Raw genomic sequence first — 21586 nt, 5'->3', positions numbered from 1 at the left:
CTAGATGAGACAAGCTGACACTGAATCAGCTTCGATGACTGACAGGTGACGGTCATTTAGAAAAAGCGCGGCCTGAAACTACGCGCCTTCACTAGACAGTTAAGGTGAGACAGTGTCACATGACAACTTGCTGGGGCTGCCTGCTGGAGCCTAGCAGCAGGTATTTAAAGGGAAAAATTTGACAAGTCTATCAGTCACCAGCTGACACTCGTTGATGCTACATTGAAGAGGCCAGGGAACAGAAGAAAGAAGACATGCACCCAACACCAGAGCTGAAGACAAATCCGAAAGGGGGGGGCCCTGACATGTCAAAACGGTAGAGGAGTAGGGGCCGAAACCGGACGTGGTTCCTGCTGATGATGTCTTGAGCTAACTGTATCCTATAAAGTAGCTGTTGGGGTAGCAGACCATGAAACACGGTTATAATTCCCCCACACACACTCACACCATTCTAACCTCTAAAGACCAATCACCCGAATCACTTATTCTTGTAAGAGAAACAAAAACTTCTTGACAATTCCACATTGCTCTTCCTTCCCCCCACCCAAACACATTTCCTACACTGTCTCTTGAAATAGAAAATAGTCTTTTACGATAATATGGTGAATCAGGTCAGTTCATCCCAAATTCTTTGTAAACTAAATATATCTCCTTCGGTGTAAATATATATACTACCAAAATATGACCTTTTTGAACTTAAAATTTTCTGTGTATATATATATACAGATACAATACCAATATTCCTCTGAACTTTTTAATAATTCTTTCTGTAAACTGTTTTTAACATTTCTTAAGAATGTATATATATATATTGTAATCTTTCGTGCCCAATATTTTAATGAACTTGTTAAACTTTTTTATATTTTCCCAAGATTTTTCCTTGTAAACTGTTTTTAACATGTTCTTATTATTATCAAAGAATGTATATATGTATTGTAATATTTTGTGACAACCAGTACCTAACACTACAAAGCTTTTACATTTTACTTTTGATAATCTTTTTCTAAAAAAGTGAAACCTATGAAGTAAATAAACATCTTTTAAAATTGCATTTTCAAACCTTCTTTCATATATAATTCCACTCGTGTGGTACCTTACAACTCCACTTTGTTATATATATATATATATATATATATATATATATATACATACATACATATATGATAATAATAATTTAATAGAGGTTTTTCTCTAAATTACATATATATATATACACATACTCACATTTCTATTATATATGTATCTTTAATTTTAGTATATATATTTATATATTTTTAGTATGTTTGTATTTTATTTCTTTCTCGGAAGTCCTGCAGCAATGAGAAAGTGGTGAAGCATGCAGACCTTACAGTTTGGGAGTATGTAGTCAGCGACCTGCACATAGGCAGACCATGCTAGATATAAAGTCATCTCCTTGTTTGCCCAAGACAGCGATAGAATTTGTTTGCTGCATGGGTGTCTGTGCAGCTCCATTTGGAGAGGGCACCACTCACCTGGAGGCCGAGGAGGTTCTAGAAAAGGTGAACCAAAAATTGTCTGTCTTTCTATATCTGGTCAGTTTAACATGGCTGATGGATGTCCACCCTGCACTCGAAAAACAAAGAAACTATTATTTACAAAATCTGGATGGAACTTGAACATTTCATGTTGGAATGTGCGCTCTCTGTTGGATAACAAGAGTGATTGGAGGCCTAAAAAGATGCACTGCACTTGTTTTTCATGAGCTGAACTGTTATACCATTGATATAGCTGCACTTTCAGAGACTCATATAGAAGGTGATGGTCAGCTTGAGGAAGTAGGAAGTGGAGACACCTTTTTTGGGAAGGGGAAGCACAGAGAGGCTGGTGTTGGCTTTGCAGTTTGGTCTGATATCCTGAAGAAGTTGGAGGAGCTTCCTGTTCCTATAAATGAATGTCGAATGACTCTAAGATTGCACCTGAAAGGTGGGTGGTTTGCTACTCTAATAAGTGCCTAAGCACTTACCTTGACTAGTTATGGTGAAGACGAAGCTACTTCTTTATACACAGCTGGGAGCCATACTTAGGAAAATCCCCAATTCTGATAAAGTCATTCTATTGGGAGATTTCAATGCTAGGGTTGGAACTCTCTAGGATATTTTGTAGTAGGGAAAATGAATAGCAATGGTCTCATGTTGCTGGATCTCTGCAATGAACATGGACATCGCAAGCACAAAAGTGATCACACAAAAATGTGGATGCATCCAAGGTCTAAGTTTTGGCACTTGCTGGATTATGTCATCATCCACAAGCCTGACATCAATGACATTTGTAATGCCAGGTCCGTTCATAGATCAGAGTGCTGGACAGACCACAGTCTGGTGCGAGCACAGTTCTGGATGATGAATCGAGTGAAAGCGAGAAGAGGGCCATTCAGCATTCCTTGGCGTCTGAATGTCCACAAGATATATGATGCTGTGTTCAAGAAAGAGCTTCAGACTCGCTTGTCCAGCATCGAAAATACTGCAGCATGGGAAGCTTTTCGAGATCAGGTTCTTCAATATGCTGCTGAAATGCTGGGATATGCTACTGCCAGAAACAGAAACTGGTTTGATGAAAATGATGCTGAAGTTCAGTGACTATTGGTGGTAAAGTGCCATGCCCACAATGTATTGTTACGCAGAGGACTTCCAGATGTGCAGCGAAATCTAGCACTTGCCCACTATAGCAGTGTAAAATCACTACTGCAGCAGTCTCTCAGACACTTTCTGAATGTTGTCTGGACCTTAAAAACACCAGACACACTGGTCCTGAGGACAGCTGATATCTTGAGTATTGAGGCAATGTTACACAAGCACCTGTTACATTGGACTGGATACTTTATTAAGGTGAAGTTTAGCAGGATCCCTAAGCAGATGCTATATGGAGAACTTGTGAATGGAAAGAGACCCTGGCAGAAACCAAGGCTGTGATTTAAGGACTGTGTGAAGTCCTCCTGTAATATACAAGAGACTGACTGGGAGAACAATGCCTGTCGCACTACAGATGGAAGAAGCAGGTTAAGGAGGTGGGGGTCGACACTTTCGAGGGAGCACATATTCTGCTTGAAGAACTTAAGAAGCTGTTCGAAAGTACACTGCTGGTGTAGTGCATAGGGAAACTTGATCTGTAATGTTTGCAGTTGTGTATGATTGTCAAGAGTAGGGCTCATTAGCCACCACTGGGGCTGCAAATGCAAAATATAAGTTAATCCTTGAGTGCACGATGTTTTTGAAGGTCAGTAATGGTCTTCCTCGGTCACAAGTGGATGGCCATCAAACATGAATATATATTTATATATATGCTCAACAAATTTGTTTGTCTACTCATGCATGTCTATGTCTCTCTCCCTCTCTCTCTCTATATATATATATATATTTATACATATATATAATATATATATATATATATATATATATATATATATATATATATATATATATATTATATATATATATATATGTATATATATATATATTTATATATAATATATATATGCTGGTGGCACGTAAAAAGCACCCACTACACTCTCGGAGTGGTTGGCGTTAGGAAGGGCATCCAGCTGTAGAAACTCTGCCAGATCAAGACTGGAGCCTGGTGCAGCTGTCTTGTTTGCCAGCCCTCAGTCAAAATCGTCCAACCCATGCTAGCATGGAGAGCAGACGTTAAACGATGATGATGATGATGATGATATATATATATATATATATATATATATATATATATATATATATATATATATCAGAGTGTTGTAGTTTGTTTGAAGCATTGTAGTATGGCTGCATTGGAATAATTCCAGGGATAGCAATTATGATCTTAAGAAACACATGATTTGCAGAAATGCATATTCCAGTGCATTAAAATAATTATAAATCCCATCCAAGGATTCTTCTTTCTTCTTCTTCTTCTTCTTCTTCTTCTTCTCTTCTTCTTCTTCTTCTTCTTCTTCTTCTTCTCCCCCCCCTCCTCCCCCTCCCCCTCCTCCTCCCCTCCTCCTCCTCCTTCTTCTTCTTCTTCTTCTTCTTCTTCTTATTATTATTATTATTATTATTATTAGTAGTAGTAGTAGTAGTATTCATCTATGTGAGTGTGTGTGTGTGTGCATGCACGGCCAGTGCAAAGTCTCAGCTATATCACAGTTGACATGGTGGTGGAACAAGGGACTGGACGGTACGATAAAAACAAATGACCGGCCTGGGAAAATGGTGGAAGCATTACATCAGGTAGCCAAAAGAGCAGCTAGGCGTCAGGTTTATGTTGCGAAAAATGTAGCAGAAGGTAAGAGATCAGCAAATGTTATAGAAGGTGAGGTGTTCAGAATTGCAAAGAGATGTGGTGGGTGAGAAATGTGTGCGAATGGATAATGGTATGCTTGCAGTCAGTGACTCTGAGAAGAAAGACGCATGGAAGGGTCAGTATGAAAGGGTTAGTAAATGTGGGAAATGAATGGGTGAATAGGGGTTTACCAAATATTGAGCCAGTTGAGGGACCAACCATCACAGTTGATAGCAGCATAATGGATAAGGCAATTAAGGAGAGGAAGACAGGGAAAGCCCCTGGGTGGTCCATCGGGAATCACTGTCAAGATGATTAAAATCTGTGGTGGCATTTGATACAGCTTAGTCGCCTGTATAGTTAATCAGGCTATTCAGGTGGGGGTGGGGGCACCATACCCAACGACTGGTGTAGTAGCGTTATAGGTAGCTGCTATAAGGGTTATAGGTGACGCCTTAGATAGAAACAACTACAGAGATATTAAAGTGATAGACCAAGTCATGAAAGGTACTGAGAGGGTTGTATTTCATGTGATTAGAAATAGAATTAAACTAGATGAGATGCAGTTTGGTTTTGTAGCTGAGAAGAGTACCACAGAAGCCATCTTCCTAGTGAGACAGCTGCAAGGAAAGTAGTTGGCCAAAAGTAAGCCATCGACCTGGAGAAAGCTTTTAACAAAGTCCTTGGTCTGTTACATGGTAGTCTGTAAGGAAGTTAGGAGCAGAGGAGTGCTTGTTAGAGCTGTCCAAACCATGTACAGTCAGGAAGGTGAGAGTCGGCTATGAATAATACAGAGATGAATTTTGCATTCAGGAAGGGGTTCACCAGGGCTCAGTTCTCAGCCCACTCTTATTCATTATAGTCCTTCAGGCCATCACAGAGGAATTCAAGACTGGGTGCCAGTGGGAACTGCTATATTTCTTTATTGCCCACAAAGGGCTAACATAGAAGGGACAATCAAGGACAGACAAAGGGATTAAGTCGATTACACCGACCCAAGTGCATAACTGGTACTTAATTTATCAACCCTTGAAAAGCAGTCACAGTACTCCCCCACCCCGACACTCCTTGCATTCATGTGAAATCTATACTCCCTACTCGCGCACCTTGGCAATACCCTACCATGTATATTCTGACCCCATGTTTTGAGGGTAAACCTTGCTACTTTGCTATCACTTATCTCTCCCTTTCTCTACTATCCCCTTTATATTCTGATCCCTTTTCCTTGTGAGCATGCGCTGGCATCTCTCTCCTTCTCTCTTGCATTCATTATCTTCCTCCTGCTCTATCCTGCAGACTGCTTGACCCCGTATCTCCTCTACAGCAACACATGCGTTGCTGACCTTAATTTTGATCACTCCTTCTCTCTCTCTCTCTCTCTCTCTCTCTCTCTCTCTCTCTCTCTCTCCCTCTGACTAAATAACCATGCATCTCTTTTACACCAAACACACTTGTTTCTGTCTCTTCTCTCTCTCTCTCTCACTTTCTACCCTTCCTTCATCTGCTACAAAAATCACCTCCAATGCTGTATCCCCTCTCACACGTTCCTTGTCTTGCAAGTTAAAAAGCCTGCTAAATAAGACACAGTAACGTGGTGTAGTCTTGTACCTGACCAGTCTCCAGTCAAACCACTCAACCCATGCCAGCATGGAAAATGGAATTTTAATGATGACAACGATGATGATATATATATATATAGTCATTATCATCATCGTCAGCATTATTGTTTAACACCCATGTTCCCTGCATATACTGGGTGTTTCAAAAGATTTGATATCATTTGAGATGTAAATATCACAGAAACTGCGTAGTCAAAGCAAATGAAACTAAACAGGTATAACGTTGGAGCATCATCAGATTTATTCCTCCATATTTGAATGAAAAATTGAAAGGAATGTGGATCCATGAACGCTTTCACAAATGTTCAAAATGCGCAACGTCTGAGACTTGGCACATGTCAAGTCGGTAGTCCAGCTCCTGCCAGACATGCTGCAGCATTTTTGGGATAACAGTCTGCAGTACAGTAGGGATTCTCTGCTAAAGTTCATCTGGGTTTGCAGGAAGAGAGGGGGGACATAGACCTGGCCCTTCACATAGCCCCATGTTTGTGCTTTCGCTTGTCACCTGCTGTTATGGCCTGAATGAGCTGCAGCTTGTAGGGTTTCATTAGCAAGCGTTTCCTCAAGACGCGCCAAACTGTCATTGGAGGAATCTGGGTTTCCAGACTTATTCTTCTTATGGTCTTCTTGGGGCTTTGCAAGAGTTTCTGGTGATCCCGCTTGACCATCTCTTCCAATGTTAGTGGTCATCCAGATGCTTTTGCCCTGCACAGACAGCCTTCCTCTTTGCAATGTTTGTGCCATGTCGAAATACACATTGCCGTTGGTGACTTTTAGAGAATTCTCTCACCCATGCATGCTGCACAGTTTTGTTCGACTGTGTTCGAGAACACTCCAACACACAAAACGCCTTTTCTCTTCCAGTGAATGCCATTTCTATACCTGAAATGTTAAACACATCAAACGTTAAACATAAAATTTTGATGTATTTCTACAAATGCTGTGAAAATGTGAAGTCATATGAACAAGAACTGGCAAAGTTATTAGATTGCAAAATGATATAAATTTTTTTGAAACACCCTGTATATATGAGAGAGAGGGAGAGAGAGAGAAACAGAGAGAGAGAGACTAATGTAAACATCATGTCTCTATAAACTATATGTCTATGCATAGATGGGTGTAAGCAAGACGAGTGTATATAAACTGAGTGTCATATAAACACTTTCTGTATACAATATGTGTTGGGGACAGAAAAAGATTGTTTGGCTGGACCCGTTCCTTTTCTTCTTTCTCCTTTTATCTATACCTACAGTGTTGGTTACACATCTGCAGATATACTCTGTAGGACAGTATATGTAGCATTGAAGTAAAGCACTGTTGACATACCAGTAATTCACTGGTATTTACTCAAAGCCAGTCTGTTTCAACAGAAATGTTCTTCTTTGTTTTAAACAGTTTTGAAAATAATGAGGAATTAAGCTGATGTTTGGGCATAACATGGAGTCTCAAAAGCAATTCCATTCCATGAATAATATTTTCTTATTCTTTAAGTAACAATTCCTCCCCAAACTACAGAATATTCGAAAGCCTGTCCTTCGTAAGACAGGGTTTTATAATACAATGAATACAAATGTAAATTCAAAACAACATTCAAGATAGAAGCAATGAATAAAAGCATTGCATTGAAATTAACAGAAATTAATTATGAAATTATGTTTTTCATTGAGCGATGATAAATTATTTGTTTACTTCTAACAGAAATTTGATGAATATTTCCAAGGAAACAGGAGGGGTTTAGATACATCATCAGGTAAATATTTTCCTTTTTTTATCTTAAATTTTAATTAGGAAAAAATATGTCTCTTCTTCTTCTTCTTCTTCTTCTTCTTTCTTCTTCTTCTTCTTCTTCTTCTTCTTCTTCTTCTTCTTCTTCTTCTTCTTCTTCTTCTTCTTCTTCTTCTTCTTCTTCTTCTTCTTCTTCTTCTTCTTCTTCTTCTTCTTCTTCTTCTTCTTCTTCTTCTTCTTCTTCTTCTTCTTCTTCTTCTTCTTCTTCTTCTTCTTCTTCTTCTTCTTCTTCTTCTTCTTCTTCTTTTCTTCTTCTTCCTCTTCTTCTTCTTCTCCTCCTTCTTCTTCCTTCTTCTTCCTTCTTCTTTTCTCTCTTCCTTCTTCTTCTTCTTCTTCTTCTTCTCTTTCTGCTCCTCCTCCTTCTCTCCTTCTCTTCTTCTCCTCTTCTCCTCCCTCCTGCTTCTCCTCCTCCTCTTCCTCCTCCTCATTCTTTCATCCTTTCAGGGTTGATGAAATAAGTACCAGTTATACACTGTGGTCAGTGTAACTGACAATCTCCTCCCACTAAGTGTCAGGCCTTGTGCCTTTAGTAAACAACGATTGTTGTTGTTATTATTAAACTTCCACTTGAAAGGCTAGGACATTGGTGAAAGCTTGACAGGTATTTTTATCAAATCTATTGTCTTGGTTGATATTATTGTTGAAAAGGGAACCCAAGGCAATAGTATTTGTCTCCAGAAAAAAGAATTAAATAATATTTGGTTCTTGTGCTTAATTATCACAACAGAGGAAAGCGACACAATGGAGAACACACATTCACTCGATAGTCGAATAGATAATGAAAATGTAACTGCCAACTCCCCAAACAGGAATAATGTGGGAAATGAAATGATTGCTGATATCAACACAGAAATTAACAACTCCAACAACACAGAGCAGAGAAGCATAACAGAAAAACAACAACAAAAACATCAATGAGAACACAACCAATACCAACGCCAACACGAGCAACAGAGAGATGTTTGTATTTAGGAGTAACAATAGCAGTAACAGCATGAACGATTCCATCACCACCATCAACTGTGAGAGCAGAACAAGGACCTTTGCAGCAGCTGCGAAATGCCAACAAAAGTACTATGAGATAGACACCGCCAACAAAGAAACAGATGTTAACCCTGGCGCACAAACTCATCAAAAGAGAAAGAACCTGGGTTAACCTTGCAATCCCAGCCAAAGTAGAGGTAGAAACTGAGAAGAGAACAGTGAAGTATAAGTGTGTCTCAGTACAGACTCGGAGTGCAGAACAACCCTCCCACCTTCTTCAAGTGGAGATGGTACTGAGGTCAATCAAGAAGGGCCCTGAGTTTTGGTACCATCTCGGTCCTTTTTAAAACAGAAGAGCTGGCCATGAAGTATTCATTGGGACCCGGTAAAACTGACCAGCTTATAATGTGCCTGCCCTACATGGGCACCACAAACAATAAAAGTTTGAATCCCCAGAGTAACACCAGGTATCAATATCTGGAGATGGTTGAGATGTGTGATTGTGGAGAGCAGCAACACCTTCCTCCTTAAAGTTCAACGGATGCAAAGAGAAGACAAGATTGGGATGGATTTGGAATTGCTAATCCAAATAAAACCATAAGCCTTGGAGAACATCCCAGACCATGTCTGCCTCAAAGAGGGGACGAAATTACATTTGATCACTGAGCGCTGTATGACTCATTGCTTTGCTTGTGGTGATGCAACACACCTACAAGCATGCTGCCCTCATCAAAACGTTACAGGGATGTGGGGACCTTCCGTTGACTAAGGCTGGGAAAACAAAAGACATCACCATGAACAACAGGAAAGGCGGCAAAAACAGCAATAATGGTGGCGGCAGGTGTAACAACAGCACCAGCAGGAAAACCGTCGGAGAGGTCAACCATGAAAACCAACACCTTGCAACCAGCCTCAACAACCCCACCACTGACAGACAAGCATGCAGAAAAAAGATACACATACAAACACGAATTCACTTGCACAGGAGAGCGGAGGAGGTTAAAACAGACACTGGTTCTACCACAATGAAAGGTGATGAGGACAGGGATCAGAGAAAACTAGAAAAACAACCGAAAAGAAGCCACAAAGGCAAGACATCTTACCCTGCACCAAAACAAGATAGCAAAGGAACTACACACACACACACACACACACACACACACCCAGACAACTCCTGCAGCATCACAATCATCAACTAAAGCGCCACAAGCACCAAGAACTCCACTGCAGACAGGAAAAAAATCCCAAAAGCAAACTTACACCACCAACGCAACAAGAACAGCAAAAAACAGTGACACAGGCAGCTCACTCTGTGTCAGTAAGGAGGGCCAGCAAAGAACTGATGGCCATCTTATCACAAAGGAGAATCATTGGAAAATGTACGGGGGGGTGGTGAGAATCTTCTTGGACTAACACATGCCATGTGCCAAAAGACTTAATGATGGGGAGGATGGATTTGGACACTTTCCAAACAATTAGGGATGCCCTTCTAGACGATGTAGGAATCTCTCAAGTAAATGCCAATACAAGGATTCTATAAGGGTTCCCAACGCAGACCAACAAAGAAATAGAGGTGAGACCACGTGATCTCCAACAGCACCAGGAGGTTAAGTAACACTCCTCATCTTTCTTTCCTTTCTTTTAGGCCAATATGGCAGCACTAAGAGTGGGTTGCATTAATGTATGTGGTGAGGTCATCCTGGAAGCAAGGTCACTTGCTCAATGACCTGAGGTGGCTGAATTTAAATGTAATAGCCATCAGTGAGACCAGGATCGCAAACCCGTGCACCTTAGCACCCAATTTTGATGATTTTGAGATCTTTTTGTCTCTTAGTCAACCAGGAATAGTGGGTGGGCGTTGTTCAGAACAGTCTTGCATCCTAAGATACAGTTGGTCTTCTTGGACCCGGAAGGTAAGTTGGTGGTCCTGGAAGGGAACAATAATGAAGGCAGTGCTTTCAGACTGGTCGTTGTGTATGCTCTGACAGGATCAGGGTAGCCGAATTTCTTCAAACATTTGGAGGTCTTTCTAGGGACATTCCTCTCTTAGGAATACCATCTTGGATGTCCATGTGTATTGGATGGGGCTAGCAGATCGGAAAGTGTGGTGTTCACAAGCCTTGCAATCCTGTTCATTTGTTTCCAACTGGCTGACAAGATCAGACTTGATTACCCATATGCCCCAGTGTTGGCATGCACAAACAGCATTGGGTCATCCAGATCTTATCAGGGTGGACATGTTTTTCTGCAAATCGTCTCCTTGGTAGGGCGATAGTCTTGGATGAGGAGTAGACTGAGGCAATGCACTTGGCACCTAGAGTGTCTGCAAGCACTCGCAGCCATTGGCCAGTTGGGCAATGTGGTGGGTGGAAGTTCCACTTTAGAGTTCTGTAGGGGATTAGTGGAGGGCAAGAGTGATGACATACTTGGTGAGGATCTGAGCATTGAGAATGATCGACTGGCTGGTCTCTTCCAGTGGACTTTTGGGCTGGGGTCTATGGATAACTTCCTGAAATCCCTGGCCTGGCAGTGCTACTGGAGGGCTCTGCTGGTCTACAATAAGCATCTGTGCAACCAGACAGGCTTGTCTGAGATGCATGCAAGTGCGATGAAACCATTCTATATGCTCTCGTACTGTATCCACACATTGCTGACTTGTAGAGCTTTGTCGAACAGTTATTGTCGCATATAAGACGGATTTGGCTATCATCCGAACCCATTATGAAAATTACTGTGCCTCCTTCTTTTGACTGGGAAGGACAGGCCGTTTTTCTCTGTCTGGTGGCTATGGTGAAGGAGGTTGCGTGGTGGACGTGATTGAAAAAGTTGAAGATGGGTACCTTCCTCTTTGGCCATGGCCTCATTGTTCTTTTCAAGTTCCGTCTGAAAAGGAAAGTGATGCCGGAGAGGTAAGAACTGTCACCCAGTAAGTTTGTTGAATCATGGGTGAATGTGGCAAGAATGGCCCATGTAAACGGGCCTACTCTAAGTGTGTGCCTGTAGACCAGATGGAATGAGGAGGAGAGGGGTGCCTACATGAGGTGCCTTTGATGTTAGGGGGCCGAAAGTGTGTGAGGTTCCTTTGGTCACCGCTTCGTGGAAGGACCCCATCCCCCTCTATTGGGGAAGTACATTGTTGTTTTAATCTCCTTGTTAATTGTGTTTTGTTTTGCTGTTTACACGTTTAGCCCCACTGTTCCTCATCTGTGTATCGACCTGTATGTTTTGTGTTTGACCCTGGTGGCCAATAAAGAAAGAATTATTATTATCATTAGTTTTATTTGATGAAAACTCACAGCTTATTTTGCTGGGCATGTTGGAAAGCATCGGTTGTCCGCAGCCAGCAGACTAAGGTAACACTTGTTTATTGGTCATGCTTCAATAACTCTGCGAGGAATTCTTGCAGTGCCAAGCAATGCTGATTTTTATAGGTGTTCTACCTTCACACTTGCACCAATCTTTTTCAGCCATGCTGGTAGTTGAGTACTGATTCTTCCAGGTGCACCAGTTACTATTGGTACCATGTCTACGCTTTTCATTGACTACAACCTTCGTATTTCCTACTTTAAATAGTCATAGTTGCTTATTTTCTCTTCTTCCATATTGATCCTGTTGTTAGCGGGGCCTGTTGTGTTGATAATCACACATGTTCTTTCTTTTTTATTCACCACAGCAATTTCCTATGTCTGGTCAGATAATCACACTGGATCGTTACATCCCACAGGATTTTGCCCTTCTCATTCTCAATGACTCCTTCTGGGGTTTTCTCATACCATGTCTTCGCTCTTTGTAAGCCGTGATTTCCACAGAGCTTCCAATGTATCATTCTTGCCACATTGTCATGTTGTCTTCCGTTTTCACGTTGTGCCAATTGTTATTACCTCTGCCTTAGCGAAGTCAGAGATATTGTTTTCAGTCCTGTTCGTTTGTTTGTCTATGGACAAGATATCTAAAGAACTGCTGGATGGATTCGTATGAAACTTTCAGCAATGCTTGGCATGAGCTGATTAGATTTTGGTGTCGACATGGTACAAGGATTCTCAAATAGTTTACCTGTTTTTTAACTTCATTTTGGAAGCGGTTGGGTTCATTTTTAGTGTTTCTCGTTTGTGAGAGCAATTGAGTTTATTTCAAATATTCTCAGTTTAAAAATCATCTCTGGTTAATCATTGGGACGGGGGGGGGGGTTGCCTTTGCAGAGGTTTGCATTCTGTGGGTCCTGCTGTTATTAGCATCATTATTATTGTTGTTGTTGTTGTTATTATTTTGTAGTTGCATGCTTTCACTTCACTACAAAGTGCAGCTCTATGTGCCTTGGGTATGTGTTGTGTTTTGTTGAGATGCTCTGATGGTTACTGTATTGAAATTATATTAAGTAGGATGTGTGCAGTGCCTAGTAGTGCAATTTTCTGTATGTTATATGTGTTTGTAAGTCCTGGTGTTTTTGTTATGTATTGGTCTGAATATTTTTTTATCATGCCTAATGCACCTACTATGATAGGAATTATTTCTGTTTTTAGATTCCACATTCTGGTTACCTCTATTTGTCATCTATTATTACATCAATTAGAAAGCATTTTCTTACTTGATGATCTCTGACAACTATATCCAGCCTATTGGTCTAAATTTCTCTTTCTGTGTGTATTGACATATCCCAGAGTATGGTTACTTTCTCGTTTTCTGTGACATTTTCTGGTGTGTGCCTATACCAATGTATGTATTGGGTTGTCCAGAAAGTTTGTGCCGATTTATAGTAGCTTACCTTTAGACTTATTTTAGAACATGGCTGAGTCCATAAAATAGGATTGGACTACACCTCCGTTTAGAGCACAGTTTAAGCTATCTTTTCGTGGAAGAAGGTTTATGTTCCTATAACCTGTGTTAATTCTGTAACCCTTTAAAATGGAAGATAAGAAAGTTCATTTTCGGCACTTGATGCTTTGGGAACCAGACAAAAATTGCTGCATCTTGGCTGGGATGTGTTACCCCACCCTTCATATTTACCAGATATTGCTCCTTTGGATTTCCACTTATTCAGGTCTCTGTAGACTAGTCGTAATGGCAAAAATTTCAAATCCTTGGATGACGTAAAAAGATACCTTGATGAATTCTTTGCCATGAAACCACGTCAATTCTGGGAAAAGGGTATTTTCAAGTTAAAGGAAGGATGGAGACGCATTGTGCAACAAAATGGTTCACATTTGGTTGATTAAAAATGTCATGGCAAGTATTTATTGACCTTTTCCTTTCCTTTAAAAACTTTCCGGACAACCCAATAGGTCCCAACTCTATCGTGTCTGTGAATATATTCCTTCTTAGCCAGGACTGGGCAGCCAGAGATAATATGATTTATTGTTTCCTCTCCATCACCACATATTCTGCAATTACTCTTTTTCATTATGTGCATTTTGATGATTTCTGCTGGGGAGGCTTTGGTCTTGTGCTGCAATTAAAAATCCTTCAATCTCTGCTTTGAGTCCTGTTCTTTTCAGCCACTGCTGAGATTTTGCTTTTCTGTTTAGCTTAACCCAATATTTTTTATGTATGGGCTTTTCTTGCCATCGTTTTATCGTGGTATTTTGTTGTTCCAGTTTTAGCTTAGGTTTCATATATGTTACAGATGTTCTTGTTTGTCCTTTTTCTTCATAGTTGTTAGATTTTATGATCTCTTTCTTCTATTTTCCAGCTTCCTTAAAGACAGAAAACAGTTTTTTTTAAATTATGTTTTGTGGATATTTGTACCATCTTTCCTTGGTTCTGAGTTAGATATTTCTAAGATGGATATTTTAAAATAGTTTTCTAGCTGCATAAGACATCTACTACCTTCTATACGCTGTTTGCATAACCTTTCACTGTCAGATTTTGAGTGGTGCATCCTAAATTTTGACATTATTTTGATTAGTTCATTTATGAACCTATGAAGAATCTTGTAGATGTAATTTATAGCTGGGGAAGCTAGATTGTTGATACCTATTATCTTGTTTTTAGCATTGAGCTCTGTTTTTAGTATTGATCTAACTCGTCTATAGTATTCTTTCTTTATCTTCTTTTTCATTTGTGTGTGTTGTGTCTTATCTAGTTCATGGATTCCTAAATATTTGTAAGCTTGGCTTTGGTCTAATTCTCTTATTTCATTGGCTTTATCTAGTGTGATATTGTTAACTTTTAACTAATTTCTATCTTTTCAAAGTTGCTTTAGCACATTTTCTAAGCTGAATTTCATGTGTATTTCTTTGGTAAATCTATGCACTGTCTGTAGTAATGTTTCCAGCTGTTTATCATTTGCAGCATACAGATTGAGATTATCCATATACAAGAGCTATTTTTACCATAGTAGTTGTATGCACTTCAAGTTTTATTTATATAGTAGGCATCTGTTGGTCTTGAGAGGCCATGGCTCTGTGCCCAAAGGAATCGTGTCAGCTGCTGATGGAGGTACAGCATCTGCTGTGGCTGCACAGGTCCACATGAGAGCATACAACGACTACATCTGATAAGCTCTTTGCTGGCACTTCCTCCCATCAAGTGCACTTTTCTTCGGTGGTGGTTCCTGTTTTTCTTCCCCTCACTTCATCCCCTTTCACAGTATTTGTCTCCAGCCTGGGCGATCATTTGTGACCTCCTCCCATGTCACCTACACACTTAACTAAAACCTAAACCACAAGCACGAGGTTTATTGCTCATGCCCACATAAAAAGAAGTATGTGATCAGTTACCAACTGACTCCACCATGATTATAAACATTAGGACTTGTACTATCAGTCTTTCCCCCACCACAACCTCAAAGTCCAGCACAGTGGACTCAACTATATTCACATAATCACATATATATATATATCCACAAGAGTTTAAAGTTTTGAGTGCCTGCCCCATCCCACTCCTTCCAAACCCCACCATTCTGCACACACGCCAACCCTTCACCATCCGCACTCAAATTCCACTTTGCTGGCAGTTACTCCTCACTCAGAGATTTTGGACAAGTGGCATAACCAATGATGGAATCCTCCTCTCTAATTGTCTTTTGCAATTAGAGATGTGGCACTTGCTGTCAGAAACCCATTGCCCTACTTCCATACTGGCCACTCTGATGAGCACAGTGTTAGATGTTATCCTGTGCAAAACTGATTTGTAAGAATGGCTGAAATGGATTTATAAAACTGTATAGTTTTGGTGGTAAATTACCTACTCTATAAACAAATGTACGAATGCCTTTTTTCCTAGTCGATGGTGTGTTACACTTATTTCTATAGCATCATCATCATTATTTAATGTCCGTCTTTGATCTGGCATGGGTTACACAGTTTAACAAGATCTGGTGATCTCTAGATCTGTGTTAGGTTCCACACTCAGCTGGCTGGCTGAGTGCGGCTGGCTGGCTGAGTGTGGCTAGCTGGCTGAGTGTGGATGGTTGGCTGCCCTTCATAATGCCAGCCATTTTACAGTGAGGACTGGAAGCTGCTTTTCTCATGGCACCAGCACTGGTGAGGTCACCAAGTAACTTGCAAGACAAAGCAAAGAATCGAAAAGGATAAAAACTCCCCAATGGAACTGGTGGGGAGGGAGTTGGCTTGATGCCTGGGGTAGAAAGCCTAAAGTTTGACAGAGGGTCAAGCACAGTTGTCTGGATATAGACGAGGCTCATGGTGTCCTTATATTTATGCAAGGGTGCATGACAGTATCTAGAAGGGAGAAAGATGGTGGTAATAGGGTGCCAGAGCATAGTCCCAAGTTACAAGAAGGGGAGTGTAAGGGAGACTGTGGATGAGGAAAGAAGGAATGGGAGGGTAATGGCATCAGAGTGTGAGATGAGAAGGGAAGAGGTTAGAGATGGGGCTAGAGGTGGATGTAGGGAGTGAGGAACAATGGTTTGAGGTGGAGTTGATAGACTGACGAGGCTCGGTAAGGAGGAGGTGACAAGAAGCAGCATAGGAAGGGTGGAGAGCAGCAGAACCATCAATCTGTTGATAGATGAGGAGGAAGGGAGATGATGACCAGGATCTGACAGCAGAGGGAAAGCAAAGATGATGAACTGTGAAAGAGATGGGAGTCAGAGATACATGGGAGTGGCTGTAGTGAGTGGGGCCAGAAAATTGGTAAGGGAGTTTTAGCAATGGCTGTGAGAGGGTGTCGAGAATGATTGCAGATAGGAGAAGTGTTAATCATGAAGCCTGGCAGAGTAAGGTGTAGCTAAGAGGGATGGATGGGAAAGATTAGGGAAGGGACAGAAAGGGATGATCGATGGAAGGGTGTATGGACAGAGATGATGATGCAAGTGAGGCGACTGGTATTAACGAAAGGGTGGTGGTGGTGGTGATGAATATGTGAAGATTCTGCTGTCAAATGGTTACAGCAGTAAAGTAGGACCGTAGTTAGAAGAGTAATGGAGGGATGGGTGTTAGGAAGATGAGATGTGGTGAAGGGGATGCTTCACGGGGACAGATGTGGGTGTAGGGCCCAGCATGGACAGGAATATATATAACAGTTTTGGGGCATGACTTTTGCTATGACGGATGTGTCTTTATATATCATTTTGTTCCACTTGGGCCTGGAGGGAATATGAACGTTATATCATGATGGTGGGTAATAATGGTGTTGGTATGTATATGTGTGTGTGCGTGTGTGTATCCATACACACACATACACACACTGATATTTGTTTATTTTCAGAAATTCATCCACAAGAGAAAGCAGCTTCTGTGACACCTGAAACTCATGTGGCATCTGGAGAAAAAGCTTGCATCAAAATACAACTAATGATTGGTTCAATTTCTAATGCATCTGTGAGTAAATAGATTCATGTAACTTATTTATATTTAATTGTGATTTCATTTCCAAATAAGGAATCATTAAAGTTAATTAAAACGTTTTCTCAGTCAAACTCAAACATTTTATTTCCTTCACATCTGATATCTTGAGTACATCTTTTGCTAACTTTAACAACCTCAAACTTACTACAGCCATTCTGTAGAGCCTTTCTTAACAACAATATCAACTGCAACAATGTATCTCTCTTCTCTCCACGGAATGTTCCTTAGTTGTTTACCATTAATTACTTTTCTAGGTTGATGTCATCGTTAACAGCACCAATAAACAGCTCCAGCTTAATGATGGTTCTATCTCCAAATTTATTCTCAAAACTGCTGGTCCCCAGATACAATATGAATGTAACCAGAGTTATCCTCAAGGTATTTCTACATCTGAAATAGCCGTCACTAAAGGATATAACCTCAACTGTAAGAATGTATTTCATCTGGTATTACCTGAATGGGATGAAAATTCTTCTCATTTAGTAAGTATCAATCATATGATATTGATTTATTGAAACAGTTAATGTTTGAAGAGAACCTTATGCATGTTGTGTGAGAATCATAAAGCAAATGACAGCATCCTGTTTAATATTTGTTCTTCCAAGTTATCATTGGAAGGAAGCAGAAGATATCGATGAACAGGACACTTTTATATATAAATAGAAGGAAAAAAGCCTCATGGCCTAACAACAGTTATGTGACTGATAAATAAGACTATATTAAAACATATTTCTCTGTTTTACTGTCTGTATTGGTGAGTTTTTCTCTGTCATGGCACGAGCACTAGAGAGGTTGTCATGTCCTCCCCAACACTAAAGACTCCTCTTGGGTCTGCATTCTCTCTCTTCCTTCACCAATCATTTTACACGGTGGATTGAGTCTGATTTATTGTAGCAGCAACATGAGTGAGGTTGCCTTGTCCCTTGCAGGACTAAAGAGTGATAGGAATGACAGTTGTGTTTAGAAGTGGTAGGAGTGAGAGGAGAATATATTTATTACTTTTTGATTTCTCCCTGTAAGAAGAATTTGAAAATAGTTCCATAAAATGTTCATTATCAATTACTAAACAATTATTTTTTTTAGATTCTGGCAAACTTGACTCAAATAATAACCACTTGTCTGGAAACTGCTGAGAGAATGGAAGCTAGAAGCCTTGCATTTCCTATATTAGGAGCTGGGGTACTGAAGTACCCCATTGAAAACCTACCCAGAACAATGTATGAAGCAGTGAAAAACTATTCAGATCTAAATTCAAACCAGATCAAAGTTGTTAAATTCATGGTTTTAAGTAATGACACAGAAATACTGAAGGTTGGTTGATGTATTTGTTGTTTGTTGTTTTATGTTGATATTCTTGGAATTTACCAAAAAACAATATTCTACAAGAAACAAAGGAAATAGAAATGATCCTCATTTACAGCCCTTGTTCCATTTTGGAATGGGTGCAACATTTTGACTGGCTCCAATGAGCCACAAGGGTTTATTGAACCCCAGTGTCTGCTTTGGCATGGTTTCTATGGCTGGATGTCATTCCTAGTGCCAACCACTTCACATCATGTCCTGGGTACCTTTCTTCATGCTACCTTTAATGCTGTTCATTATATCTTGTTGTGCTTTATCCTTTCATTATACCATTTCCCATCACCAAATTCTTGCTTCTGAAATATTCCATTGTAACATTTGAAGCTAAGAATGTTTTGCTTGTTGTTGTTGTTGTTGTATCCAAAACCAACTCTGCAAGAATTGGTAACACTGAAGGTCTTCTTTGCAGTTTGGCTGCTGATTTTATTGTTCTTATTTAACCCCGAGTCAGTTCTGATTCAGCAGATTTGAAGACAGTGATGTCTGTCTTCCTTTCATTTTTCTCTTCTCATTCCTCCCCTTCCTCATCTATGCTGCCACAACCAAGATCCATTTCACAATGCAATACCAGTGATCTACCCCACTCCCTCTTTCTCTCTGTTTCTTTTTGTGTGTCTCTTGCAATAGCATCAGTTTTTATTAGGTGGAACTTAACTCCCTCTCTGAGTGTGGAAATCTCCAAAATATAAAATCTGACATGGTCAAGGGTTTGGCAAAATTACAGGGGTCAGCAAACCCTACTCTGTGTTTAGCATCAAAAGCAGAGATGGGTGGAATATGTCCACAAAATTCCTCTTTGGTCCGATACCCTTTTCATTAAAGATTTTGTGCCCTCTTTAAAAAGCCTGGTGAATTTACCATCAAGGTGATGTTGAAGCTCTTTACACTTGGCCCTGAAGAAAGCCAGCCTTGTCCACTTGGAAATACTTAATTTCCAGATTTCCTGAAGAAGGTTTCAAGCATCCCAAGAAGTTTCCCTTGTGTATAAGTATGTCTTTCTTACATAAAACCTCTCGCTGAGACTGTCCACCTTTATTCAGAGAACACGATAAGACAGCATTGTATAATGAAAGGAGATTTAGTTGTTAAGATTAGTATGTCAAGTGTATATGTTGCTATAACTTAGCAGTTCAGCAAAAGAATGTGATAGAATAAGTATTAGGCTTACAAAGAATAAGTTGAGGGGTCAATTTGTCTGACTAAAGGTGGTGCTCCAGCATGGCCTCAGTCAAATGACTCAAACAAATAAATATATATATATCTATATATGTACATACATCATCATCATCATCATCATCGTTTAACATCCGCTTTCCATGCTAGCATGGGTTGGATGATTTGACCGAGGGCTGACAAACCAGATGTCTGCACCAGGCTCCAGTCTTGATCTGGCAGAGTTTCTACAGCTGGACGCCCTTCCTAACACCAACCACTCCGAGAGTGTAGTGGGTGCTTTTACATGCCACCAGCACAAGGGCCAGTCAGGCTGCACTGACAATGGCCACGCTCAAATGATGCTTTATATGTGCGAACTACACAGGAACCAGTCTAGTGGCACTGGCACTGACCTTGCTCAAATGTTTTGTAATGTGCCACCAGCACAAGTGCAAGTAAGGCGACTAACCATCACGCACAAATTGTGCTTTTTACAGGCCATCAGCATGAAGGCAAGCTTGTTGCTCTGGCAACGATCACACTCGGATGGTATTCTTAGCACACCAACAATACGGACGCCACTCATCGAATATGATTTTGATCTCGATTTCAATTGCCTCAACAGGTTTTCGCGAGAAGAGTTTAGTGTCCAAGAAAGGTACATATAAATAGACTGGTTACACCCCTGGCATAGGCCACAAGGTTATGGTCTCAGTTGCGCTTGCCGAGTCTTCTCAAGCAAAGCTTTCATTTATAATAATAATAGTTTAATAGAGGTTTTTGCCTAAATTATATAAATATATATATATATATATATATTCAAAAAGCAATAAAGATTCAAGTTAATTTAAATGAATTTACTTGAATATGGTACCTAACTTAGATGCACCAAAAAAAAAACTATACTGATTTAACAATACAGTAATGTGCTCGCGTATATATATATATATATATATATGAATGAATGTTTTTATATATAATGAACGTGAAATACAGGAAGGGACGAACACGGAACACAGACAAATCATTCGAAGCCTTCAATCTTCAGTCAGACACCGAATCATCATAGCAAATTTCGGCTGTTCAATTCTGATATTTGCTCCAACTCGGCCAGCCCCAAGAAATAAACTAAGCTGTAAGCATTAGATTTCTTGGTAGAAGACAGGAATGTGAACGCACAAGACGGATGTGAATACAAGAGACGAAAACGAAATTGAAAACAGTAATGAATAAACAAAACATATATAACGGTGGTTGTCATACGACTTTAGACCAAATGAGACAAAAACACAACAACAACATAGCTGGCGTAGAAATAATTACCGTTTCGGTAGCGGGGGACACATGTTGGTCGAGATACGAAGGCCAACAGAATGGTTTAAGAAGCAGCAGGTCGCAGGAGAGAGAGAAAGAGAGACAGAGAGAGAGGGAATCAAAGAGGCTGGAAGGCAGGGGACAGAATCAGGCTGGAAGGCAGGGGACAGAATCAGTGAGAAAAAGGAGAAAGAAGGGATTAAGGAGGATGGGAGGGAGGGGAGGAAGAGAGGGGAAGAATCGGAGGGCGCCAAAAAGTTTGGTGAAGAAGCAATGGCGGGTAGTAAA

The 21586-nt window shown here is 40.3% G+C and overlaps 2 protein-coding genes across 2 annotated transcripts in view; one reads left to right on the top strand and one right to left on the bottom strand.

Moving 5' to 3' along the window:
- LOC115209664 (protein mono-ADP-ribosyltransferase PARP14-like) overlaps positions 1 to 21586 on the bottom strand; it is a 730077-nt gene that overhangs the window by 134329 nt on the left and 574162 nt on the right. The gene's annotated exons all lie outside the window — the stretch shown is intronic.
- Positions 1 to 21586, top strand: part of LOC115209694 (protein mono-ADP-ribosyltransferase PARP14-like) — a 146526-nt gene that overhangs the window by 53798 nt on the left and 71142 nt on the right. The window contains exons 6-9 of the mRNA XM_029778183.2: positions 7590 to 7641; positions 17328 to 17440; positions 17722 to 17949; positions 18551 to 18778. Of these exons, the coding sequence (XP_029634043.1) occupies positions 7590 to 7641; positions 17328 to 17440; positions 17722 to 17949; positions 18551 to 18778 (621 nt within the window). The remainder of the gene's footprint in view (positions 1 to 7589; positions 7642 to 17327; positions 17441 to 17721; positions 17950 to 18550; positions 18779 to 21586) is intronic.

This window comes from Octopus sinensis, linkage group LG1 (assembly GCF_006345805.1).
Source record: "Octopus sinensis linkage group LG1, ASM634580v1, whole genome shotgun sequence".
NCBI lineage: Eukaryota > Metazoa > Mollusca > Cephalopoda > Octopoda > Octopodidae > Octopus > Octopus sinensis.
The sequence above is the reverse complement of the archived record's forward strand: the minus strand, read 5'-3'. Positions and strand labels throughout refer to the sequence as shown.